The sequence below is a fragment of the Grampus griseus genome (assembly GCF_964374135.1).
Source record: "Grampus griseus genome assembly, chromosome: 10".
Classification (NCBI taxonomy): domain Eukaryota; kingdom Metazoa; phylum Chordata; class Mammalia; order Artiodactyla; family Delphinidae; genus Grampus; species Grampus griseus.
Genome location: NC_139004.1, coordinates 15,916,620 through 15,941,818, shown reverse-complemented (window position 1 = coordinate 15,941,818; position 25,199 = coordinate 15,916,620). Strand labels below are relative to the sequence as shown.

The 25,199-nt window shown below is 41.7% G+C and overlaps 1 protein-coding gene across 1 annotated transcript in view; it reads right to left on the bottom strand.

Annotated features, from left to right (window-relative positions):
* Nucleotides 1-25,199, bottom strand: part of E2F3 (E2F transcription factor 3) — a gene marked incomplete at its 5' end in the record, with an annotated part of 78,236 nt that overhangs the window by 5,605 nt on the left and 47,432 nt on the right. Inside the window, 3 exons of the mRNA XM_082662723.1 lie at nt 450-637; nt 1,956-2,175; nt 3,404-3,515. Of these exons, the coding sequence (XP_082518849.1) occupies nt 450-637; nt 1,956-2,175; nt 3,404-3,515 (520 nt within the window). The remainder of the gene's footprint in view (nt 1-449; nt 638-1,955; nt 2,176-3,403; nt 3,516-25,199) is intronic.

Genomic DNA, 25,199 nt, shown 5'->3' with positions numbered 1-25,199 from the left:
TAAAACCTGGGAAGCCCAAGATGAATCTGCTGTTATCATTAATACTGACACCTTACATATCTCATTAATAGTGTTGCCTGGGCTTCCCTGGTGGTGCAGTGGTTGAGAGTCCGCCTGCCGATGCAGGGGACGTGGGTTCGTGCCCCGGTCCAAGAAGATCCCACATGCCGCGGAGCGGCTGGGCCCGTGAGCCATGGCCGCTGAGCCTGCGCGTCCGGAGCCTGTGCTCCGCAATGGGAGAGGCTGCAACAGTGAGAGGCCCGCGTACCGCAAAAAAAAAAAAAAAAAAAAAAAGAGATATGATAGGATGCAGTCTAATGACTATCATTCCATAAATACCGAACACACACCTACACACACACACGCTTACTTGTATGAAACGAGTAAAATTCTACCTTGTACATAAAAGTCAGATCATCAACTCTGGAAATAGTCTAGAAGGCAGTAACCCCCGCCAAACAGGTGGCACAAAGGATATCTTTGATTCTCTGAATCCTCGGTTAACAGTTTGAGGTCCAGGGTGCAGCTTTGGATCAGTTCATCTAATTTCTTCTCTTCCTGACTGAGCTCGGTCACTTCTTTAGACAGGCCTTGACACTGGGCCAGCATGCCCCCGTCCTCAGACAGACTGCAGCCCCTGGAAACCCAAACACAGACTCTGCATGGCTGCTCGACAGGCCAAAGGGGAGAGGGCGAAAGGGAGGGCTGGGAGAAACGGTCCTTTGGGTAAATGTCCCCTCTTGATGCAGGAGGTCACACTGTTTGTTAGCCAAGTGTTAAAATTAGAATGTTTATACATATTTTTCCGTACATAAAGTCCTTCACTTTTCACACCATAGAAATTAAGTGAAAAAACACTATTTTCAGGTTTCTTTCCTCCAGAGGAGGCTGTTTCTTCAGAAGACTCAAATTCAAAGGGCCAAAGGAGGCGGCTCCTTCCTGCCACATGCCTCCCAGTAGGGGGGAAAAGAAACAGGGGAAAAAGGATAGAAAGACATAGCAAGATAGAAAAATTTGAAGAAAAAGATGGAATGGTTCAAAATTCAACCAAACGTCATCCAAAAAAAAAGCATGAAAGACCTAGGTAATTTCTGAGGGTCTTATACCAACAACTAAAAAGGAAAAGGAGGTGAAGAAAACAGGTATATGTGCTGGACGCAAGAACAAAACCCAGTTCCCAACAGGTTTGTCTCAACCACAGGCTAAAATGGGTCACTGAAATGTCATAAAATTCCAAAAAAGTACATGTTCATTTTATCATGTCTGAAGTAATGTTTTTTTCAAAGCCAACCCATAACAGATTTATTCCCTCCAATAATGCTTTCATAGTTCCTTCTGATATACTGGGTGTTCAGATGCTCTGTCCATAATTCACAAATGACATTATCATACATTTAATCATACATGTGGGTGTGTAGATGACAAGTATTATCATCCCGGTTTTCCAGAAGGAACCTTGATTTAATTTACACAGAAAGTGAGTTAATCGGCAATGAGAACCATCAATAAAGATACCTGACAACTGTGCGTACACATAGATGTGTTGATACACAGCCACAGATAGTTTCTCAACTCCTATTAGAGACAAGCCACAGACCTGTGTAAGCATCTATTAGATTACACATGTGAGCACACACGCAGATATCACGGTGACAGATGACAGCGTTTTACTTTACAGATGCAGGGCTCCATTTAATCCCAGGATCCCCTTGCTTGAGGCTAACTGAATATAAACCCTTTTATCTCTGACAGCATCTAAACAGAAGGTCTCTTTGTAAAGAGACTTTGAACTTCTGGCTAAGGAGTTGAGGAGGGAAGAGAGAAGGAGAGAGAAGTAGGAGAGAAAAGGAATGAAGTGTGGACATGGGCGTGAAAGTTGGGCCTGGGAGAAACCCCTCTGCAGTTTGCAAGGACCCCAGAGCCAGTGAATTGCGGGCCCCGTGACTCATACTCACATCCACTGCACGTTGTTTTTAGACTTCTTCTTAATGAGGTGGATGCCTTCCAGTACATTGGTGATGTCATAAATCCTTCTCTTTTGCACCTTCAGCACCTCTGCTGCCTTGTTCAAATCCAAGACCCCATCAGGTGATTGGCTCAGTAGCTGAATGAACTTCTTGGTGAGCAGACCAAGTGATGTATCATACCGTGTTTTTTCTGAGGGAGATTTTGGAGCTTAAAGAAAAACAAAAGCCAAGCGGGTGGGGGGATAGGGGCAAAGGTAAAGAAATGAAGGGTTTCTTTGCAGTCAAGCAAGCCCCCATTCCCCCAGCAGCCCAGGTATTAGTGTTGGAAGTAAAGCTGTTGTCGCTGATGTTTGTGGCGAGTTATAGAAAGCTATGAAATTGCTTTATTAGGAAAGGAAGGGACAGTAAAAACTCCTGTTTGATTAAAGCATTTTACTGTGCATTTCTCAGTAGTTTCTACTTTGGCTTACCCTACTCCCTGGGGTCTAGTGAAGTATCTCACACATAGTAGGTGCTCAAAAATATCTGTGGAATGAATGAAAAAGTGCTGTAGCCTCACGGGATCAGCACACGTGGAGCCTAACTTGATGGGGTCCGGCTACGAATCTCGCCAGCGTTTGACGATGGGACCCAGACAGACCCATCCTAACTGCCCTTTCAGACTCCAGTGTCTCTGTGTGTATGTAACTTGTTCACCAACTTTTCAAATAATTTAGATGAAGAATACCTGGAAAGGTCGTTCAGTCCAGTCTCCCCATCCCTCTGGGATGAACTGTCCTCATTTAACATTGCATTTATTCTCTTACAGGTGCACAGGTCAAGGGTTTAACTGAGTGCGACACACAATTTGTGGATTGCCTAATTCATACACTACGGGATAGGAGAGGACCAAGTCTAAATTAATTTAGCCTTTGCATTAAATGCCAAAGATGTAAAGGACTATTTAGCTATTTCCAACCTACTTTTCTCTCTCCCAAAAGAAAGAACGATTGTGCTTGATGGAAATGGAAACTAGCTGCAATTTACTGGTCTCAATCAATCCTTACGCTGCCACACGCTGAACTCGAGATTTAGGCTGGCACAGACATCACCTACACCCAGCTAGCCCTGGTCCCTGAAGTAAGGTCCATGAAGGAAAGTTAAAGTTAGATTTGACTATGGAACAGTGCCAAAGAGCTTGTATCCTGAGTTGAAAAATGAAACTGCACACATCAAAAGAGGCCTCCCCTGCAGTCAGTATTCAGGTATTGGAGGGACTCTGTAAACCTCTCACTGGGTGTCTGCAGACATCATATTTATTTTTTGGATAGGCACAGGCAGAAATGAAAAAGAACCAAACATGCCAAAATTATCCACACCCTGCCATCCCTTCAGCCACAAGCTCTGAAAGTTGGGAGGCTCACACCCAAGACAGGAAGAGATCACGGAATCCTTACTTTTTGGACTATCTGGACTTCGGAGCGCAGCTCTTCCTTTGCCCTTGGGGGTTTTTAAACCATCTGAGAGGTACTGCTGACCGCTTTCTCCTAGCTCCAGCCTGCGCTTTGCCTGGAATAAGAGAGGACAGTTGTTGGTCGCTGGTCATGTGGACGATCACAAGTGAAGCCGAACGCCACAGGCTCGCGCCAGCCCCCGCCGGCCCCCTCCATTTCACTCAGGGGCTCGGTTCCCTCCAGCCGGGGCTCCGGCTCCGGAGGCGGAGCTCTCGCCACCTGGGCTCAGATGGACAAATCCAACCATCCTTCAGGGTTGGGCTCTGGGGTCACTTTGTTCATTTACTCATTGATTCAACAGACGTGCCAGGCATGGGGCTGCAGACTAAGAATACCGCAGGCATCACGGGACTTAAATTCACGTTTCCCCAGCAAACCTCTGGTTCTGCCTCGATCTCTGACCTGGGTTGAATCCCCTTCCTTGTGCTCCCCAAACACTCTGTGTTTATGGGTATCGTAACACTTGCTGGATGTAAGAGTTATTTTACTTATCTGTTTCTCATTTCCTTTAAGGCAGGGACTGCTTCCCATTTATCTTTGTATACGCAGGGCTTGGTACAGAGCCTGGGTTTCTGTAGGTATTCAGTCTCTCACACACACACACACACACACACACACACACACTCTCTCTCTCTCTCTCCATATATATATATATATATATATATATATATATATATATATATATATATATTCAGTGAAAGAAAGGGTGATTGAATAGTAACACAACCGGTCACAGACTGCAAATGCTCATTCATCGGAATAACAAATACCGCAAACACTCAATCCTGGGTTTCACCTAGGATTACGTTCCCCATTTGGTCATCAAACTGGGCAAACGAGAAGCTCTCACCCAAGTTTTTAATCTGATTTTTCATATAAAAATATGCACTTCATGTCTTTCATGTACTGGGCTCTGGGCGAAGGGAACAGAGGTAAGCAAGACAGATAAGAGTCCCTTGGTTCCTAGTGCGTGGAGTCCAGGAGAGAAGCCAGGTAATTATGAAATAAGTAACTGTTGAGTACTGACTGCATGGGTGTGAAGGGTGTTCAGACAGGGGTGGTACCAACTAGACACCCACGTGACAAGGTGCATTGAGGCTCATTTCAGGGCGGATGCTTCTAATGAGGAGATTCACAATTTCAAAATAACTCCCCATGACATAGAAACTGAAGTAACAACTTATCAGCTGAACTTGTTCTGTTCACTAAGAAGCCATGAGCCACAGGCAGCTCATCCGATCTGACACGTGATGTCCGTGTAAAACACACACTGGATTTCAAAACTTAGCACGAAAAAGGCTGAAAGAGCTCATGAATAATTTTTATGTTGATTACATGTTAAAATGATGCTGTTTCGGCTTTATAAAATATTACTAAATAAGATGCTATTAAGATTATCATTTCACCTCTTTCCGTATATATATACGGAAAATATATGTATCTTTTTACTATGTGGCTTGCATTTGTGGCACACATTATCTTTCTGCTGAGCAGTGCATCACCACTCCAAAGGCCTAGGAATGACAATTAGCAAATTAACTTTATTTTTTTTTTTATTTATTTTTTTATTTTTTTAACATCTTTATTGGGGTATAATTACTTTACAATGGTGTGTTAGTTTCTGCTTTATAACAAAGTGAATCAGTTATACATATACATATGTTCCCATATCTCTTCCCTCTTGCGTCTCCCTCCCTCCCACCCTCCCTATCCCACCCCTCCAGGCTGTCACAAAGCACCGAGCCAATATCCCTGTGCCATGCGGCTGCTTCCCACTAGCTATCTACCTTACTACGTTTGTTAGTGTGTATATGTCCATGACTCTCTCTCGCCCCGTCACAGCTCACCCTTCCCCCTCCCCATAACCTCAAGTCCGTTCTCTAGGAGGTCTGCGTCTTTATTCCTGCCTTACCCCTAGGTTCTTCATGACATTTTTTTTTTCTTAAATTCCATATATATGTGTTAGCATACGGTATTTGTCTTTTTCTTTCTGACTTACTTCACTCTGTATGACAGACTCTAGGTCTATCCACCTCATTACAAATAGCTCCATTTCGTTTCTTTCTATGGCTGAGTAATATTCCATTGTATATATGTGCCACATCTTCTTTATCCATTCATCCGATGATGGGCACTTAGGTTGTTTCCATCTCCGGGCTATTGTAAATAGAGCTGCGATGAACATTGTGGTACATGACTCTTTTTGAATTTCGGTTTTCTCAGGGTATATGCCCAGTAGTGGGATTGCTGGGTCATATGGTAGTTCTATTTGTAGTTTTTTAAGGAACCTCCATACTGTTCTCCATAGTGGCTGAACCAATTCACATTCCCACCAGCAGTGCAAGAGGGTTCCCTTTTCTCCACACCCTCTCCAGCATTTATTGTTTCTAGATTTTTTGATGATGGCCATTCTGACTGGTGTGAGATGATATCTCATTGTAGTGCAAATTAACTTTCTTAATTTCATTGTCTGCTCCCAAACACTCTTGTCAAATCCTTGTGTGGGCCTGTTGCTTTGGTTGGCCCAGTGAACATTCCTGCTTCATCAGGCAAAACTCCCTGCTTGTTCTTTGGGGAGCATCCCTTCCCTCTCACAGACTAAGAGTGGCCTGCTGCACACAGGTGACCCAGGCCGGGCTGGTCTTTATGCTCCATCCTCCCCCTCGCCCACAGTGATTGCAGTCCTTCTGGCACAGGACCAAAGCTGGGTGAACGAAGGCAACCCCAGGAATTTTTCTGGAACTACTGGTAGGAAGGGGTGCGCCTTCTTAGTAAGGTTGATAAGCTGGTAGCCGGAAGCTACCTGGAAATGAGGCCTCCCCAGGGGAAAGCAGAGTGGAGAAACAGAGGGAAAGGGGTCTGAGGCCATCATTCAAAACTCTGGGTCAGGTCATGCAGTTGGCCTCCCCCAGACTTTTCAGTTACATCAGTTACATTAGCCAATAAAGTCTCCTTTTAGCTCAAAGCACTTTGAGTTGGGCTCCTGAAAGTGTGGGGAATATGTGACAACCTGTGGAAATGGCTGAGTCAAGACGGGCTCCAGTGAAATGGGGAGCTGGCATGCCTTGCTAATAGCAAGGGGCCAGGTGTGTTGGTCACTTCTTTCCTGTGGCCTGCAGTAAATTACTACTGATAGAGTCAAGCTTTGTAGAGGCTCACCTAAAAGTAGAGAAGGAGAAAACAGCTTTGCTTTGGAGGCTTTTTCTCAGTAGAAAGCAATCCAAGATATACAGCTGTACCCTCTGCCCCTGCTAAAGTCCACAGAAGGAAGGCAAAAGGGGAAAAGGGCTTGGGCCCCTGAGCTCCTGGCCCCTTAAGGCCTGCACTCTCCCCGCACCCTCAATGAAGAACCACCCACTGGCCAGCAGCCTGGGGGCATGTCCTTTGTGCCTCCCCAGTGCTCAGCTACTGTTTCAAATTGCTTTGAGGTTAAGGCCTGTGGAAGCAATGTGCTGTAGGCTGGGGAAATTCCAAGATCTGTTGCTAAGAAACCGCGATCTAACTTCAAGGACCAGAACTAGTCAGGTTGTGTGACTTTGGTAACCAAGCACCAAACCCTAGAGTTGACAAATCTCAATACTGGATAGAAAATCTACTACATTTGAAAGGCACCAGAGGAAGCAAAGGCCTATGAGACCTCAGTCTTTAAGTGAATCAATCCCTAAACCTATAAGACTCACACCGAAAAGAAATGAGCTGTGAAAGAAAGGCAGCCCCAGAAAATCCTCCCAGAGAGTAGAAATCGGGGTGACCATCTTGGAGCCACAAGCAAGCCACATCTCCAGCAAGTCTCCAAGGGCCTGCTATTCCTGTTGGGGGGGACATGACATGCTCCGGGAGGTGACCACCGTGTGTGATTTCCTCTTTTCCAGAAGGATGTTTCTGTTGGGTTATCCTGTTACCTTTCCTCCACTGCTGAGTGAGTGGGGACTAAACTGGAACACATAGTACTTGTAGGTCCTAGATCTGACGATGGGCACTGTAACTGGACTTCCTTTTGGGGAAGTGCTGTGATGAAGCAGCATTACCTTGATGCTTACCTTAGCGTGTTTGCGCACACATGCTTGTTAAAACAAACAAGAAGCCAGAAGGGAGGATTTAAACAGGGCAGGTAGTCTCTGCCTACACCCCCTTGCCCTGGACAGAGCACCAGCGCAGATAAAAATCTCCTCTTGGAATTCAACTTTTCTGCTGTTCTTTGTTGGCTCCTGAAGATACGTGTAATCCCCTGGTGTCATTTTTCCTCCGCCTGAAGAATGTCCTACAGCCTTTATTTTAGTGTATGTCTGCTGGTGACAAATAATCTTAGTTTTATTTTTTCTGAAAACATTTCATCTTCATCTGTGAAGGATATTTTCAATGGATACAGAATTCTGGGTTGATTTTTTTTTCCTGTCAGCACTTTCTAGAGAATGTTCCATGTACACTTAAAACTAATAATAATATTGTAAGTCAAACACAATCAAAAAATCAAATAAAAAAAAAAATCTCCTCTCGGTCATCTCAATTTTTGTTTGCTCTTAGCGTGAACATCTTGCTGAACAGAGCGCTGTCCTGTTTATAAACAGACCTTCCTATTACATGGCCCCTACCAGTAAAGCAACTAATATATCTGGTGCTTAACAGGAGGCCCAGCCGTTTGGTCCTAAGCAGGAGTAAAGGCCGAACATGAGTGATGCTCTATAGATCACCCACAGGGCATCTGCCTGAGCTATTATCAAGGGTGGCTTTTACTAGAAAGGAAGTATGTGCTAACTATAGGACCTCAGCCCCAACTATGACAACATGCCTCTGCAAGGAACAGTTGCACTGTTACGCGTTTCAGAAAATGTACGTATGAAAATGATAGGAGTAACTGTCAGGCAGCCAAGCAGCGGGCCGAGGGGAACATCCATGGTTTCTGTCTACCTGGCATTTGTTGCCTTAATTTTTCGTTTGGGGAACTTCTCCACAGTTCTTAGTTCAGGTGGTTTCTCTTGAAAACAAACAGGCTTGAAAACAAAAGGCCTGACACTGTTCAACATCTTAGGCTAGCCCTTACTATCTAGGTTACAGAGGTAAGCACCTTAATCTAGGCCCACCAATCAGTGTAGTCCAGTCAGCTGGCGAATGTGACTGGTTTCCGGGTGGTTTACCCATGACCAAAGCAGGATGAATCACTCAATGATGGGATTTTTGTTGGAAAGTACAGGGTTCTTTTCACTGGGAGTTATCAGGCTGGTAGGATGTAAGCCTGGAGCTACCTGGGAACTGAGCCCACAGAGAAGAAAGCAGAGTTAAGAGCTAGAGAGAGACTGCGTCCCAGTGCCTTCAAGGGAGATACGAGATCTTACCAGTCCCAAAGACAGATCTACTAGACTTTCATTTGTGTGAGGTGAAGAATTCCCTTTTATGGTAGGAGAAAACTGTCAGATTACTACCACTTGCAACCAAGAGTCCTAGATATAGGCTTTTAGTATGAACCACAATGCACTCAACATCTGAGTGCTTACAATAGGTCATACGCCAGGTTAATTGCTTTCCACTTGACTGTGTTATCTTATTTTTACAACAACCCCATAAGATAGCTGTTATTATTATTTCCTATTTTACAGGACAAAATGGAGGTTTAGAGCTCTTAAATAACTTTTCCAAGATCCCCACAGCCAGTAAACAAGCCTACTCCAAAGTCCGTGCTTATAACCACTCCATAAAATGACTGTGAAAGACTGCCATATAAAAATAGTTGAAAAGTTATATTAAATTGATACCATCTTACTTTATGATCAACTTAAGTTTTATTTTATTCATAATTTAAAAAAAATCCTTTCCTTTACATAAAAGGCACATGGTAATTCAAACAGCACAAATGGATATATATGGGTAGCAAACCTTTCTCCCAGGGACTTCCCTGGTGGCGCAGTGGTTAAGAATTCACCTGCCAATGCAGGGGACATGGGTTCGATCCCTAGTCCGGGAAGATCCCACATGCCACAGAGCAACTAAGCCCGTGCGCCACAACTACCGAGCCTGTGCTCTAGAGCCCGCGAGCCACAACTACTGAGTCCCCGTGCCACAACTACCAAAGCCCACAGGCCTAGAGCCCGTGCTCTGCAACTAGAGAAGCCACCACAATGAGAAGCTCGCGCACCACAACGAAGAGTAGCCCCCCATCTCTGCAACTAGAGAAAGCCCGTAAGCAGCAACGAAGACCCAGTGCAGCCAAAAATAAATAAATAACATAACATAAAAATAAAAAACCAGACTGTGTGTTTCATAACCATTAAAAAAAAAAACAACTTTCTCCCACTCTTTTTAGTCTTTTTAAAATTTTTATTGGAGTATAGTCGATTTACAATGTGTCTTTCTCCCACTCATGATCCCCAGTTCCTTTCCTCAAAGGCAAGCACTAGTAAGTTACTTAGATATCCTTTTAGATAGTCTAGGTAAATACAAGCATATATATATACAGTTTTATACCACCACACCTTATAAAATTTTTTTTACACAAATGGTAGCAAACCGCACACTATTAATAACATGTCTCAGAGTTTGGTCCCTATCCGTACACATAGAATGACCTTATTTTTTAGAGCTTCATAATATTGTATTCATTAATATACCATGATTTGTTTACTTAGCCAGACACCTACTAAGGGACATTCAACACTCCTCTGCTATAACCACTTTCCCAATAAATATTCATGACGGCACTGTGGGGTACGCATTCCTATACCCATCTTGCACTGAGGCAGAGAAGTTAAGGATTTACCTGAAGTCTCAGTTAATAAGTCACAGATACCAGGATTGAACCCGGGTCTGTTCAAATAATTTGTCAGTGACCACGACTTCCCTGGACTGATTGAGATGTCCCTCCTTTGCTGCCATAGCAATTTCTGGGCTGCTGGGGCATGATTTCACCATCATAACACATATATACTCCAGGTTTCTGCACTGGACCTGAGTGCAATCTCAGGTCTTAAGTAACTTAGTTTTCCCAGAGCCTTACATATGGCATGCACTCAGTCAAACTGACTTATTTATTTTGAATGAACCAAGGAATAAATTCCCGAAGTCTCTTGGCAGGTAAATCACAAAGCTCCAACATTACCCACCTGTAAAGGGGATACTTAAATATATATATATATATATTTACACACGCTGGAGATTAATCTACATGTTTGGAAAGATTTTCAAGAAATATAAAGGGGGAAAAATTAAGGTTGCAGAAGGCTACGTATAATACGATCTCATAGGGGTAAAAAAACTATAAAACTATATAGATCTCAATATGAAATTTTCCATGTATCCATGAGGAAAAAGGTCTGGAAAGATCCACAGCAAATGTTAATGGAGATTATCTCTGAGAAGTAAAATTAAATATGAGGTAATGATTTCATGTTTATAGCTGTATAATATTTGGTTGGGTTTTACAAAGTGATATGTCTATATACATATTAAATTTATATCTTTCAAACTAACACTTCCACTTTTTGGAATACATTCCGAGAACATTTATGTTGCTTCTAGGGTTTGTCTATTAAAAACAGCACAGCCAGTTTCTTGAATATTTATACTTTTCTACTTATGTCCAACATAAATGCCCAATCTCAGAAGAAAAATTCAGTAAGCTATTGTATATTTATATAATGGAATGTTATGCAATTAATAATGATGTACTTCTATATATCTAAGTCTTTTTTAAAAAAGTGTGAATAGTAAAATTTTATTTTTGTGGGGAAACTATATGCATAGAAAGAAAGTAAGTCAGGATATATAACAAACAGTTTAAGAGTATTAATCTTTGGGTGGTAGGATTATGGTGACTTTATTTCTTCTTCTTAACTTTTAATATTACTAAATCACTTTAAAGTGAGTGTGGGTTTCTTGCATAACAAGAAAAACAAAAATCTTTTCCATTTGGAGTTCAACAAAAGAGGTCTGGTGGTTTATACCCATTCAACATGTACGGATATCGGTTCAAAACAAAAATGGGGTATGCTACCAGAATGCGCATCCTATTTTCACGGTGGGAAAGAAAGTGGTGTTCTTATCTGCCATTCAACTGAGTCACAGGAAAAATTTAAATCAAGAAAAAGGCATGCTGGCTGTAGGTTAACAAATTGTGAACACTAAAATAAACTACCTTTACCCCAGTTAATAGATCTGGGCAAGGGAAAGAACTAGATATACGATACATTTTGTCTCAAAGCCAAGGGTGAGACAGGGTATTTTGAACAGAGGAAGAAGGGAAATAGAGGAAAATGGAGATTAAATCAGTAGAATGAGGACCAGATTAAATACAATACTGAAATAACACAAAGGAGGGGACCTCCAGCTTGAGACTAGACCACAGTTGAGACCCACTTGGATTCTGGCCATTAGGTCAGTGGGTTAGGGCACGAGGATTTTAAGAAAAGAATACTTAGTTTCCAGCTGTGACTATATATTAACTCAATCTGGTTAACCATTTAAAAAGGGAGTGGGAGTTAGGGGCCTTAAGCAGGCTGTCCAAGCACAACCAGAAGCACGGAGACTTGGAAGGGCCCCAGTTTGGAGGTGCTGGTGGCAGGGAGGGGGGCTCTGATGCAGAGGATAAAGAAAGGGCCAAATCATGGTCCCTTACATGACAGGCGAATAACCACACTCCCAGCATCAACCTTTCATTGATATAAGGTTACCTAAGATGAAGAGCTCTGAGGTCTCCTCTGGAGTTGCTGTTGTTGTTGTTTTCCCCCCAGCAATAGGTAAGTTCAGAACCTATCAAGAGCAGCGTCTCTATGAGCTGTTAGGCGGGGAGCTTAATCAGAAACCAATATATCTCGAACTGATGAACTGAAGAGCACGCCGGAAGCTCAGACGGAGGTAACCTGGCACCAGGAGTAGCTAGTATGCATTTTATCTTGGTGGAGATCTCCCCTTACATTCTACATCCCAGCCACCCAGCAGTTGGTGGGCTGAATATTCTCCTTTCTCAGAGGTGTCCCTCTCCACGCCTGCCCCACTGTCCCAGCCAGATCCCCCCATCATTTCTCACTGGATTACTAGAATGGATCCCAAACTTGACCATTTTTCTCCTTTTGACTTTTAAACTACAGATCTAGGCGTTTTAACTTCACTCTAACTTGTATTTGTGGACTGGTTGGGGAATCTAACCACATACATATGAATGTTTCTAAAGGAAAAGGAATCTCAAACTGATGTCTAACTTTGGAATAGAAGCCATTTACTTATGAACTGGTGACTGCCTTCCTTTTTATATCACTTAAAAAAATAATTAAAAAACAAATAGATGCATATGATTTTTTAAAAAAATCCACGAGTTCAGGGATCTACCTCGCCAAGGGAACACATTTTACTATTTTTCCTGGAGGTCACCTCCCTATTTCTAAGTAAAATAAGCTTACACAGACATTTCTAGCTATTATGAGGACTTCCTTCAATGATAAGACAGCCACCTTTCTTCCACCCTTTCTCCCGACAGCGACATCAGTATTTTTGTTTAAATTAAAAGCCAGTGCTGTGCATTTTGACTACATAAATATCGCTCCCTCAGAGTCACACAGGATGCTGAGAGCGCGTTTCCTGTCTGTAAAGTTGGTTTGTTTTCTTTGGAGTTTTTCCCGATCGTCTTTCCCGCTCGTTGGCACCGTCTGCCTTCACCACATCTTCAACTTTTTCCAACTCGCCATCATATCAGATATTCTATCAAGTCCCCACTTTTTCTCCCTGAAGCTCTTGGACCTCCTACTGTCTAGACCCTGCACGGTTCTCCAGGTCATTGCATCGCTGTCATTCTGCAGTTTTCCCTCACCACATACAGTGTTGAGGCCTGAGGTGGACATTTGTCATTTTATTTGACTGCCCAGCCTCTGAACCTTCCCTGCCCTCCTGTGGGTTAGGAAATTCCCCACTTTGTCAGTTTTGGTGGGAGGCACAGCCACCTTCTTACCGTTGGGCCCAGGGCAGGCCACCCTAAAATATGCCTCCATAACACAATGATTATTTTGAATTAAACTTGAGAAACAGCTGGAAAAAAAACCAAAATACTTTGACTCCCCGTCCCCCATGAAAGTGGGAAATAAATCTCCCATGTGAAAGTATAAAAAGCATCCTTATCATCGGAATTAGGGAATTCAAGGCTAAGGGAGCCGTATAAGCAAACTTTGTTACTTCTTCATTAGTCTGCTACCCCAAGTACAAGCCCCTTGGTTTTGTTAAATCTTCACAAATAATTGTTGCTTCGTCTAAAAATGATATATAGGGCTTCGCTGGTGGCGCAGTGGTTGAGAGTCCGCCTGCCGATGCAGGGGACACGGGTTCGTGCCCCGTTCCGGGAAGGTCCCACATGCCGCGGAGAGGCTGGGCCCGTGAGCCATGGCCGCTGAGCCTGCGCGTCCGGAGCCTGTGCTCCGCAACGGGAGAGGCCACAACAGTGAGAGGCCCGCGTACCGCAAAAAAAAAAAAGAAAAAAAAAATCATATATAAAGTCTGCTTTGGTCACTTTGGGGGGGGTCCCATTTCTCTGAGACGTCCGTGCATATGAATTAAATTGGTCTTTTTTCCTCCTCTGTTAATCTGTCTTGTGTCAATTTAATCATCAGACTAGCCAAAAGAACTCAGGAGGGGTGGGGGAAGAATTCCCCCCTCTTGAATCAACCATAGAAATTGAAGACCCCCAATCCTCTCTCCCAGCTTCCCTGGAACCTGGGCTAGGGCTACCTAGGCTGGGACAGGCAGTCACACCCACCCTAGATTTGGAGTCTGGAGTTGCTCCTGCAAAACAGCAGACGGGAGGTGATGGCTGTGGTTGGATGTCTTAGCTGTGGTTCTGGCTAGGGATACTTCCTTGTTCCTGCCTGTTTGCCAAGCCTAGTTCTCTAATCTTCCTGACAATTCAGCGAGTTATCCAATATCCTTTCAATAAACATCTTTTCTGCTTCAGTTGGCCAGAGTTGTGTTCAATTGCTTGCAACAGAGTCAGTTTCCTGATCCCACTGTTAATCCATTGTTTTCCTGGAACATATCCGAACCGTAGTATGGAAGAGAAAATTTGAGCCCTTATATGTCTGAAATGCGTATTTCACCCTCACATTTGATAGTCTGTCTAAGAATTTAAGGCTGAACATCTGTTGCCCTCAGAACTCTGAAGGCACTGCTCCTGGGGTTTTGATATCCAGTGTTGATGATGAGAAACCTGCAGCCGCAGATTCTCATTCCTTTGAAGCTATTCGATTTTTAACCTCCCTGAAAGCTTCCAGGCCTGTCTTAACGTTTATTGTAAAATTTCATAACACGTATTCAGGTGTGCATCGTTTTCTCACTCACTGTGTGAGGAAATCATGGGCTTCTAGAAACTACGTGCTTGGCCTTCAGCTGTGAGAAACATGTATGTTGTAAACCATTCCCTCTCATTGTCTTGGTCTAAGCTTTCTGGAATTCCTATTCCTCTTGGATTGATCCTCTAAAGCTTTTATTTTCTATTTTCCATGTCTTTTTTGTTGTTGTTCTACTTACTGACATCAAATTTACTTACTTGCTTACATCAAATTTAGCTTTTACTTGACTTAAAAAAAAATGGGAAACTAGATTTTTAGTTTCCAAGAACATTTGTTTTGCTCCCTGATCAACCTATTTTTATAGCATCTTGTTTTATGAATAGCATAGCCTCTCCAACACCACTAATTTTTTCTTTTAAAGTCTTCTTTTGTTTCCTGTTTCATTTGTTTTCTCCATAGTCATAACTACCTACCCCCCCTCCAAAAAAAAAAAATCTTGGTCTCACTCTATAGTGTAGTCTTTTCTCAAATGTCTCACCAAGCTTTGTGTCTTTAAGACACATATTTGAGAATAAAACAGTACAGTGACGACTGGGAGCTGTATGATTCAAGTTGAGGTGATGCCCTTAAGTGCCAGAATGAAGCCAATCCATTTATTTTGAGATTTCTCAAAAAATTATTTGTCTGGGGAAAACTCTTCTGGTTTCTGGACGTTAATTCTGCATGAAGACCTTGATGAGAATCCCCTTTTATCTCTGGTTTTGTCCCACGAGCTTCTGTGACTCTCCAGAGCCGACCGATACCCTCTTTGGTCATGGCTTCCTCTGTTCTACTTAATGATCGCCGCTCCTCTACCAGTTCTCTGTGTTCCAGAGATCTGTTGGATTATTTTGGGCACAAAAAGCCCCCCTTTCATTTTCTTTTATTTCTTAAATTCATTTTTATTGGAGTATAGTTGCTTTACAATGTTGTGTTAGTTTCTACTGTACAGCAAAGTGAATCAGCTATACATATACATATATCCCCTCTTTTTTGGATTTCCTTCCCATTTAGGTCACCACAGATCACTGAGTAGAGTTCTCTGTGCTATACAGTAGGTTCTCATTAGTTGCCCCCCTCTTATTTTCAATGACTAAAAAAATTGTTTACTGTTGTTTTCACAGAGTTTCAAGACAAAGAAGATAAATACGTGTGACAATCTGCCTTTCTGAACCGTAAGTGTCCCTCTATGTGTTTAATTCTCATTCATCAGCAAGTGGTATTGATGGGTCTCTAAGTATAAGGCACTGTGCCTGGCACTTTGTATCAGTAATTGAACTCAAATAATAGAGGCAATTGTTTCTTTTGCAAATGCTGAAGCCCTAATATCTTTCTTACCTAAGTCTCTACCCCAACAATTAGATGTTGATCTTAAAAAGCCAAGACCTCTGAAAACCTTTTACAGACTAATTCTCTATTTATCTATCTATCTATCTATACCAAACTAAAAGTAAATGGGTAAGAAGCTTAAGAGAAAGCCCTGATTAATAAATTACATAGACCTAACGTTACTCAGATGAAATAAGAAAAAATGAGTAATACTTTTAATAATAAGAGACACTATGATGACCCTTTTTATCTGTGAGTCATAGAGGTCTCTACGTCAGAGTGGGCAAAAGGCTTTTATCCCCCATGCAATGCTTAAGCTTTATTATTCCCTTCACTATTCCCTTCGAAGTCTGAATTTTCTATGCTTTTACAGAAAAATAAACGGCAGGGAAAATGGTGCAATTAAATCGCTAACTTAAAAGACAGTTTTACATTTATTCATATGTTCATAATGTGTTCTTCTGTAATTTAAATGATTGCTAGTCTTAAATATGTAGCTATTGTCCATAAAATGGAATTTAAGAATTCTTCTCTTCAGACATCTGAATTTCCGATTTGGAGGTTGGCAAAGTATTTAAAATATATTCAGTGATGGGCAGTTAGGAAGCTTAGGCTCTCATTCTGCTGCTCAGATGTCCCCCTGCAATAGTGTACTTGAATCTCCCACTCGAGTACTATTTAATCTCTACTTCCCTCTCCAATTCCTAGTTTTGGTCTTAAGATTTTACCTCACTTCAACAGCAGTGCAATAAACCAGGAAGTTGGCAAACGTTTTCTGTAAAAGAACAGGTAGTAAATATTTTAGACCTTGTGGGACACAGCTCTGTTGTAGCCTCTCAACTCTGCTATTGTAACAAGAAAGGAGCCAGAACCCACACATGAATGGGTTTGGCTGTATTCCAATAAAACTTTATTTAAAAACAGGCAGTGGACAAGATATGGCCCACAGGCCACAGTTTGTGCACTCATGGGATAAATCATTATCCTCTTAAAAATTTTCATTATGTTTTATCAAAGGACATCTATGTTGCTCATACCAAACACTAAAATTTTATGAAGTGAGAAAGCCAATCATCTTTTGGGTTAATGAAATTACATCTCTGTCATGCTTTGTGTTATATGTGAGTACTTGAAACAAGTACTAAAAATAAAAGCAAATTTGAGCTATCCATCTGAATAGTTGGACCTAACACCATCCATGGAAAACAATGATAATTAAATACACGAAGATACTCCTTTTTATGTCCTCAACCATTCATCACTAAAAAGATAGTTTATAGGTGCAATAAAGGGCTATAAATAAATTCTTACTATGGGTTTGACAGATCAATTTTAGAGAGTATTAATTCAATTGCTTCATAACTAGCACCAATAAAATCTGTCCGTAAACCCTCTCCCACTGAGTTACTGTTAACACACGAGGGTAACTGTTCTGAATCTCAACTGGTTGAGTTCACAGAAGCTTACTTCAGAGCGTAGTTGCTAAAATGGCTTGCAGCACAGCAGCTGGTACCTTAAATCTCAGAAAAAGAGCATGTGTTTATCACTCAGGCTCCAAAGGACAGGGCACTTGGCTCTGGAGGACATAGTTTCACAAACTATCTCCTGGTGCAGGAGCATGATAAATGGACTTCAAGAAGTAAGAATGGTTCTGGAAGACTTATGACCCTAAGAACCAATTGAAGATCTCCCTCTTAAAGTAGTAAAATATTACTTTAAGAAATACAAAGAACTGGGTTTCCCTGGTGGCGCAGCGGTTGAGAGTCCGCCTGTCCATGCAGGGGGCACGGGTTCGTGCCCCAGTCCAGGAAGATCCCACATGCCGCGGAGCGGCTAGGCCCATGAGCCATGGCCGCTGAGCCTGCGCGTCCAGAGCCTGTGCTCCGCAACGGGAGAGGCCACAGCAGTGAGAGGCCCGCGTACTGGAAAAAAAAAAAAGAAATACAAAGAACTGAAAGCTGACATCTGCTAGTGTCATATCACGTCAGGAATATCCAATACTTGTACAATTGACCTGATGGCCAAAAAGTGCTGCTTTCCTGCTCACTCAACTTCCATTTAGTGGCAAACTCTAATCCTGTATTTGAGGTCTGGGAGTTTCCAGGCTGTAGTACAGTAAGGAGGAGCCCAGGTAGAGGCTGATACACTCCCTAAGTTGAGAAGATTTTGCTCAGAGTCTGGGGAGATCAAAATAGCTAGAATTTGGACAGAGGACCAAAAAGGAAAGAATATTCAGAGACAGAAACTTGGAAATCCGCAGAAGGCATCTTGGATTCAGTAGACCCCTGATCAGTGCATGCATGTGAAGAAACTACCCAAGGCTAGGAAAAACAAACTCCTGAAAGGAATAGAAAACAGTGCCTAGAGCTCCCACAGGGCCTGAAACCGCAGGCACATTGTTCCTACGATTGTTCTCAGACTGAAAAAAAAAAATCCTCATAATTCATGAGGCATAGGGTAGAATACTCAGAAGGGTGTTGTCTCATTGGTGAGGCAAAATTAGCCCTTGAATAAACACTGCTCTGGTCCCACCCAACAAAGCAAGACCTGAAAGATCAAACTGTTTCTAAGAAACTTAACTGCATCTCAGGATAAAATTCAAGAATATTTACAGAAGTACAAAAATGTCTAGCACCCAACAATGATTACCATCTAACCAGAGATTACCAGGGTTCCAAGGAAGCATGAAAATCCCACCCATATTCAGGAGAAAAAAAAAAAAATCCATCAACAGAAACTGACCTAGAACTGACACAAATATTAGAATTAGTAGATAGATAAAAGTTAATGCAACTATATTCCATATGTTCAAAAACTTATGTAGAGACATGAATGACATAAACCTACAGATTCAAGCTCAATAAATCTCAAACACAAGAAATATAAAGAAAACTATACCAAGGCACATCACAATCGAATTGCTCAAAATCAGTGGCAAAGAGAGAAAATCTTAAAAGCAGTCAGAGGGGTAAAAAAAAAAAAAAAAAAGACATGTTACAAACAGAGAAATAAACAGACGGGAGGTTTCTCATTTGTAACCATGTAGTTAGAAGATAGTGGAGCAACATCTTTAAAAGCATTGAAAGAAACTGTCAAACCAGAATTCCATACCCAGCAAAAATATGCTTCAAAATCCACAGGCAAAACAGAGACTTTTTCAGAGATACAAAAGCCAAAAAAAATTTTCACCAGTAGGCTTGCACTAAAAGAAATATTAAAAGAAGTCCCTTGAGCAGAAGGAAATTATGCCAGATGGAAATATGGATCTATACAAAGCAATTAAGAGTATCAGAAATGGTAACTACATGGGTAAATATAGGAGGTTTTCCCTCCATTATATTATATTTAGATCCCTTTAAAAGACAATTGACTGTCTAAACAAAAATAGTAAATTGTATCATGTATATGTATAAGTAAAATACATGACAATACTAGCATAAAGGCCAGGAGGGAAGAAATGGAAGTATATTATCATAAGGTACATGGCATAATTTTTTTTTTTTTTTTTTTGCGGTACGCGGGCCTCTCACTGTTGTGGCCTCTCCCGCTGCGGAGCACAGCCTCCGGACGTGCAGGCTCAGTGGCCATGGCTCACGAGCCCAGCCGCTCCGCGGCATGTGGGATCTTCCCGGGCCAAGGCACGAACCCGTGTCCCCTGCATCAGCAGGCAGACTCTCAACCACTGCGCCACCAGGGAAGCCCTACATGGTATAATTTTAAGTAGAACTAAAGAATGAGTAGGGGTAAGTGCAGAGAGCGAAGAATAAAAAAAAGACTATTGGAGAGGGAAACAAAAGAGTATTCAACTGCATTGTTAATGTCAGTATATGGGGCTATTCTTTCTGCCCTTTGTATCTGAAACATTTTATAATAAATTTTGAAAAATTAAAACAATGAATAGGAGTCAGCTAGTGAGAGAAGAGTAGGTATGTGACCAACAATCTGGAGGGTAATCTGGCAGTATGATCAACATTTGAAACATACACATCCTTTTGATGCTACAATTGTACTTCTGAGGACCAATTTAGAAATACTAAAAACATGTGCACAGAGAGGCAAGTACAATCATTTTGTTACAGCATTATATTTAACAGGGGGAAGTTAAACCTAAATGTCCGCTGTCCATTAACTGGGGAATGGTTAAGTAAACCACTCAATATTATACACCCACATTATAGAACATCACGTAGCTGCATTATTTTACGGTGAGGTCCACCTTTGGCTTTACCTAGTAAAAAAAAAAACCAACTCAGAACAGTATTTGCCCTATAATCTCCTATTGTAAAGGCAAAAATAACCACTGTCGAAAATACACAGAAAAGGCCTCAAAGGAAGCCCATCAATGAGGAGGAAGGAGAAGGGTTCAGGAGGTGATACACTCCATAGACTTCTGCTAGAAGGTGTGTGAGAATACACTAGCTCTGTGACTCATCTCAAAAACTGGTGAAAATAGGGTATTAACAGAGGAAACATGTTGTAAACAAAAATGCCTAGGGGCCAGGGATTGGCCAAATGACAAATCTGAGGAACCAGAAGTTAAAGGTGAGAAGAGTGGGGGCCAGCGAACGTGAGGAGTTCAGAGATGGCTGGGCTTCTGGGAGATGGGGTGCACAGAAGCCTCCGCGAAGAATGACAAAGGACAAAGTGCAATGAAAGAACGGACCGATGAGAGGGAGGAAGGCCGGAAGGAAAGAAGGAAGGAAGGGGGGATGGGAGACTTCAGGTTTTAGGATTACTGACCATTTCTACAATATCACCTTTCCACTTCCCTAGTTAGGTAACTAACTCCGAAATTTCCAGAAAGGAAACTAACATTTATCCAATGCCTACCATGTACTTTCAAACAGATTATTTTAATGAAGGAAAGGTGGGTCCTCTAACACACTTAATTCCTTAAGATGAAAATTTCTTTGTAATTAAAGAAAATCAATGTAAACAGTGATATCAATTCTCAGATACACTGCCTATTCAGAAGCACAATATTAAACATAATATATTGCAACAGGAGAACTTCAGAACACCATTGTCTCTTGGCATCCACAGGGGATTGGTTCCAGGACCACCCCCACCCCCAACTAGGGTACCCAAATCAGAGGATGCTCAAGTCCCTTATATAAAATGGCACAGTATTTGCATATAATCTATGCACATCCTCCGGTATACTTCAACTAATCTCAGATTACTTACAATATCTAATATGCTATGTAAATAGTTGTAAATACAATGTAAATGCTATGTAAATAGTTGCTGGTGCACATGGCAAATTCCAGCTTTGCTTTTGGGAACTTTCTGGAATTTTTTTCCCTGAATATTTTCAATCTGAGGTTGGCTGAATCTGTGAACACGGAAGCCACAGGTAGAAAAGGGCAGACTGTGGTCTCCTCATCTAATGGTATACGGGAGCCTTGGTTTTTATAGGTTATCCTGGGTTTAATAAGTCTCTTCAGATAATCCCTGTAAAGTTCATTCCTCCCACTGGTGCTCTTCCTAGCTAGATCACTAAAAAGCAAACAACTGTGGGAAATATAACATAGATCCCAATTCATATGCTCCCCAACAAAGTAGACATGGTATTAAACAACTTTTGAGATGGGAGAATCACCCTAAAACACCCAGATGGGGGGCAGATGATGGAAGAGCCTCCATTATTCTAATCATCTCTTCCCCAGTAACTTCCACAGAAGCTTCTTGTTTCTGTGGAATGGATTATTTAAAATGCATTACCCACACACACAAAAGGCAAGTTTACCCCCTTTGTAATGACAATTTTACCAACAGACCTACCTATTTTTGAGAAATCTCCTAGAGTTTAAAAGATAGAATGGATTCTTTGGAAAGTATATAAAGTAATACTGATAAGACATGTATTGGCTCTGAGATGAGAATTCAACATTTTTTTTTCTATCACAGAAGCTTTATTTATTTTAACATCTTTCTTAGAGTATAATTGCTTTACACAATGGTGTGTTAGTTTCTGCTTTATAACAAAGTGAATCAGTTATACATATACATATGTTCCCATATCTCTTCCCTCTTGCGTCTCCCTCCCTCCCACCCTCCCTATCCCACCCCTCCAGGCGGTCACAAAGCACCGAGCTGATCTCCCTGTGCTATGTGGCTGCTTTGCACTAGCTATCTATTTTATTTATTTATTTATTTATTTAAATTTATTGGAGTATAGTTGATTTACAATGTTGTGTTAGTTTCAGGTGTACAGCAAAGTGAATCAGTTATAGATATACATGTATCCAACATTTTTGGCAAATTAAAAAAATGATAATGTTAGGAGAAACTGGGGGCTTCCTCCTTTTTCTTTTTTTTTTTTTTTACTTTTGAAGAAGAATATTCTTTTATTATCTCTTCTTGTGCCAATGCTCTTCTCTTTTTTTAATTTAATTTTTAGTTTTTTTTTTTTTTTTATACAGCTGGTGAGAATTCAACATTCTTAAAAGAAACAATAAAGAACAGAAGTTTCTCACCAAATAGGACCACTAGTGAGCCTTCTAAGGTTGAGGAAATGGAGAAATGGTCTGGGAGGGGGGCTCCAGAGGAGCCCCGCTGGGTGAGTAGGGGGTCCCCTAATGGGCTACTTTAGCAGCAGAGCGATTCCTGCTATTAGGTACCGCCTGACCTAGGATTCAAAGACCCCTCAACCTGGAGAACACAAAGTATGGATCCTCTCCTTTTAGATCTACAGGGCAAAACAATACAGCCATCAAAATAGACAAAATACAACTCTTTGAAAGGAGTCAAATTCTTCCACTCATTTTTGCAGTTTTGACTCCCCAGGTTCTAACGCACGAAATGGACTTTAACTCCCCGTTATACTAATGTGGGCAAACATTTTGATAGAGATCATGATTCAGAAGCCTCTCACTTACCCAACAAAGGTTCAAAACAAGGTCTTAGCTTTTTTCTACCTCATAATGAGCCACTACCATTGAGGTACAGAAGAAAAATCAAAAGAAAGGCCTACGGCAGTGAGTGCTAATGAATACATATGAAATCATGTTCATTTCCCAAATGCCCACAAAAAGATCTTGAAAACATACTAGGAAAAAATACTATGAAACATGTGGGATGGGGACTTCCCTGGTCGTCCAGTGGTTGAGCATCCACCTTCCAGTGCAGGGGACATGGGTCCCTGGTCGCGGAACTAAGATCCCACACGCCCTGGGCCAACTAAGCCCGTGGGCCGCAACTACCGAGCTCGAGCGCTCTGTAGCCCACGTGCGGCAACAAAGATCCCGCATGCCACAACTAAGACCCAACACAGCCAAATAAATAATAAATAAATAAATTTTTTTAAAAAAGAAAAATGTGGGATGGAATAGGGGTGATACAATAGCTCTAAAACTGTACAAACTTGATAATACTGAATTCAAAGAACATGCAAAGAAAAATGTTTTTCATCTAAACGAGTTTTGAAAAAAAGAATACTAGTGTCTTGTATAGGAGATGATGATAAATGCTAACGTTTATTAATGATGAAAATCAATAACAAACTATAAAGTTTAGCAAGGACCTAGCTCTATTCGGCGGCTTGGTAATTACAGGAAAAGCAGCGATTTATCTGAACAGGGCTTAAGCTCAGGTGGAACAAATCAGGCTTTCTTTAGGGGGCAATATAGCTTGTCTCCTTTTTTTACAAGTGAGTTTTTTTCTAACCCATTTATCTGTTCACTACCTCTAGCCTATATACCTTACAACAGTTCTAGGTACTGGATGTTACCCCAATAGATGTTATGTTAATTGGGAGACTAAAGAGAGATTACAAAAATTACTCGTTGAACCTGACAATTTGGAGAACAATTTCTCCCCCAGTCTATATACAGTACGCCCTCCAGCCCTCCGTCTCAGTGGGTTCCGCGTCCACGGATTTTCGTATCCGCGTGGGTCCTGGACCCAATCCCCCCAGGAAATCGAGAAACGACTGAACTTACTTCCAGATGTAGGCAAGGTGGGTGCACGAAGCACAAACACGCTCTTCATCTCTGAAGCTGTACCTGTATCACATCCTCCCACTGCCCCTCCTCCCGCTGCTTCTCAGCCTGGAAATCTCGCGGTGGCTAAGTGAGTTCACAAACCTGAAATGCATTGCTTTTCTTGATGGGCGACCCCAAGCAGAACGTCAAAGAACCGCCTGAGGTCTCACCCTGGGAATTCATCCAGAGATTCCTATTACCTGTGTTAACTTTTTTACAATTGGTCATTACAAATGCAAAATAAGTACCTGATTATTAAAAATAATAACAAATAAGTACCTGATTATTAAAAATAATAACAAACAACTTATCTGTGTGGTAAATAAAATTTCCTGATCTCTACAAATCGGTTAAAGTTTACCGATCTGAGGATGTTAAAGAGTCTTATAGAGTAAAACGAACCAATCCAAAAAACCCTGATAGTGTTATTAAACATATGATTAATGAATCTTGTAATTACTTTGATACTTTTTTCAACTCCTGGACTGATGACATTAATTTTCACAAAATCTTTTTCTATTCGCACTCACACATTGCATTTGCTCACTAAAAGACGTGTGGGTGTAGGCAGTTGCTTCATAAAAAGAAGGGAGGAAAAGAGACAGGGCTATTTGAATCACATTCCAATTTAGGAGAACGCTCTTTATGATGATATTCTCGGAGCGGTTTATAAAGGTGAATAAAATAAGAAACTACAAGAACCGATACATTACAGTGAGCGTTATTTCCACCATGTTACTATATCATTCTTTTTTGTCAGTTCGCAAAATATAACTTAAAAAAATTTTTTTAACTGTGAGACTGTGGAGGGACAGCAAGAACGTTGGCCAAGTTGCAGAGCCTCTGTTTCTTTGTTTGTACATAGTGAAGAGAGGACTGGAAAAATCCCTGGAGTACTTTCCAGAGCCTCAAGGCCTGTGAGCATCTCTGAAACCTCTCTACTAACAAAGTTCACCTCTTTTTTTTTTTTTTTCTTTTTTTTTTTTGCGGTACGCGAGCCTCTCACTGTTGTGGCCTCTCCCATTGCGGAGCACAGGCTCCAGACGCGCAGGCTCAGCGGCCATGGCTCACGGGCCCAGCTGCTCCGCGGCATGGTGGGATCTTCCCGGACCAGGGCACGAACCTGCA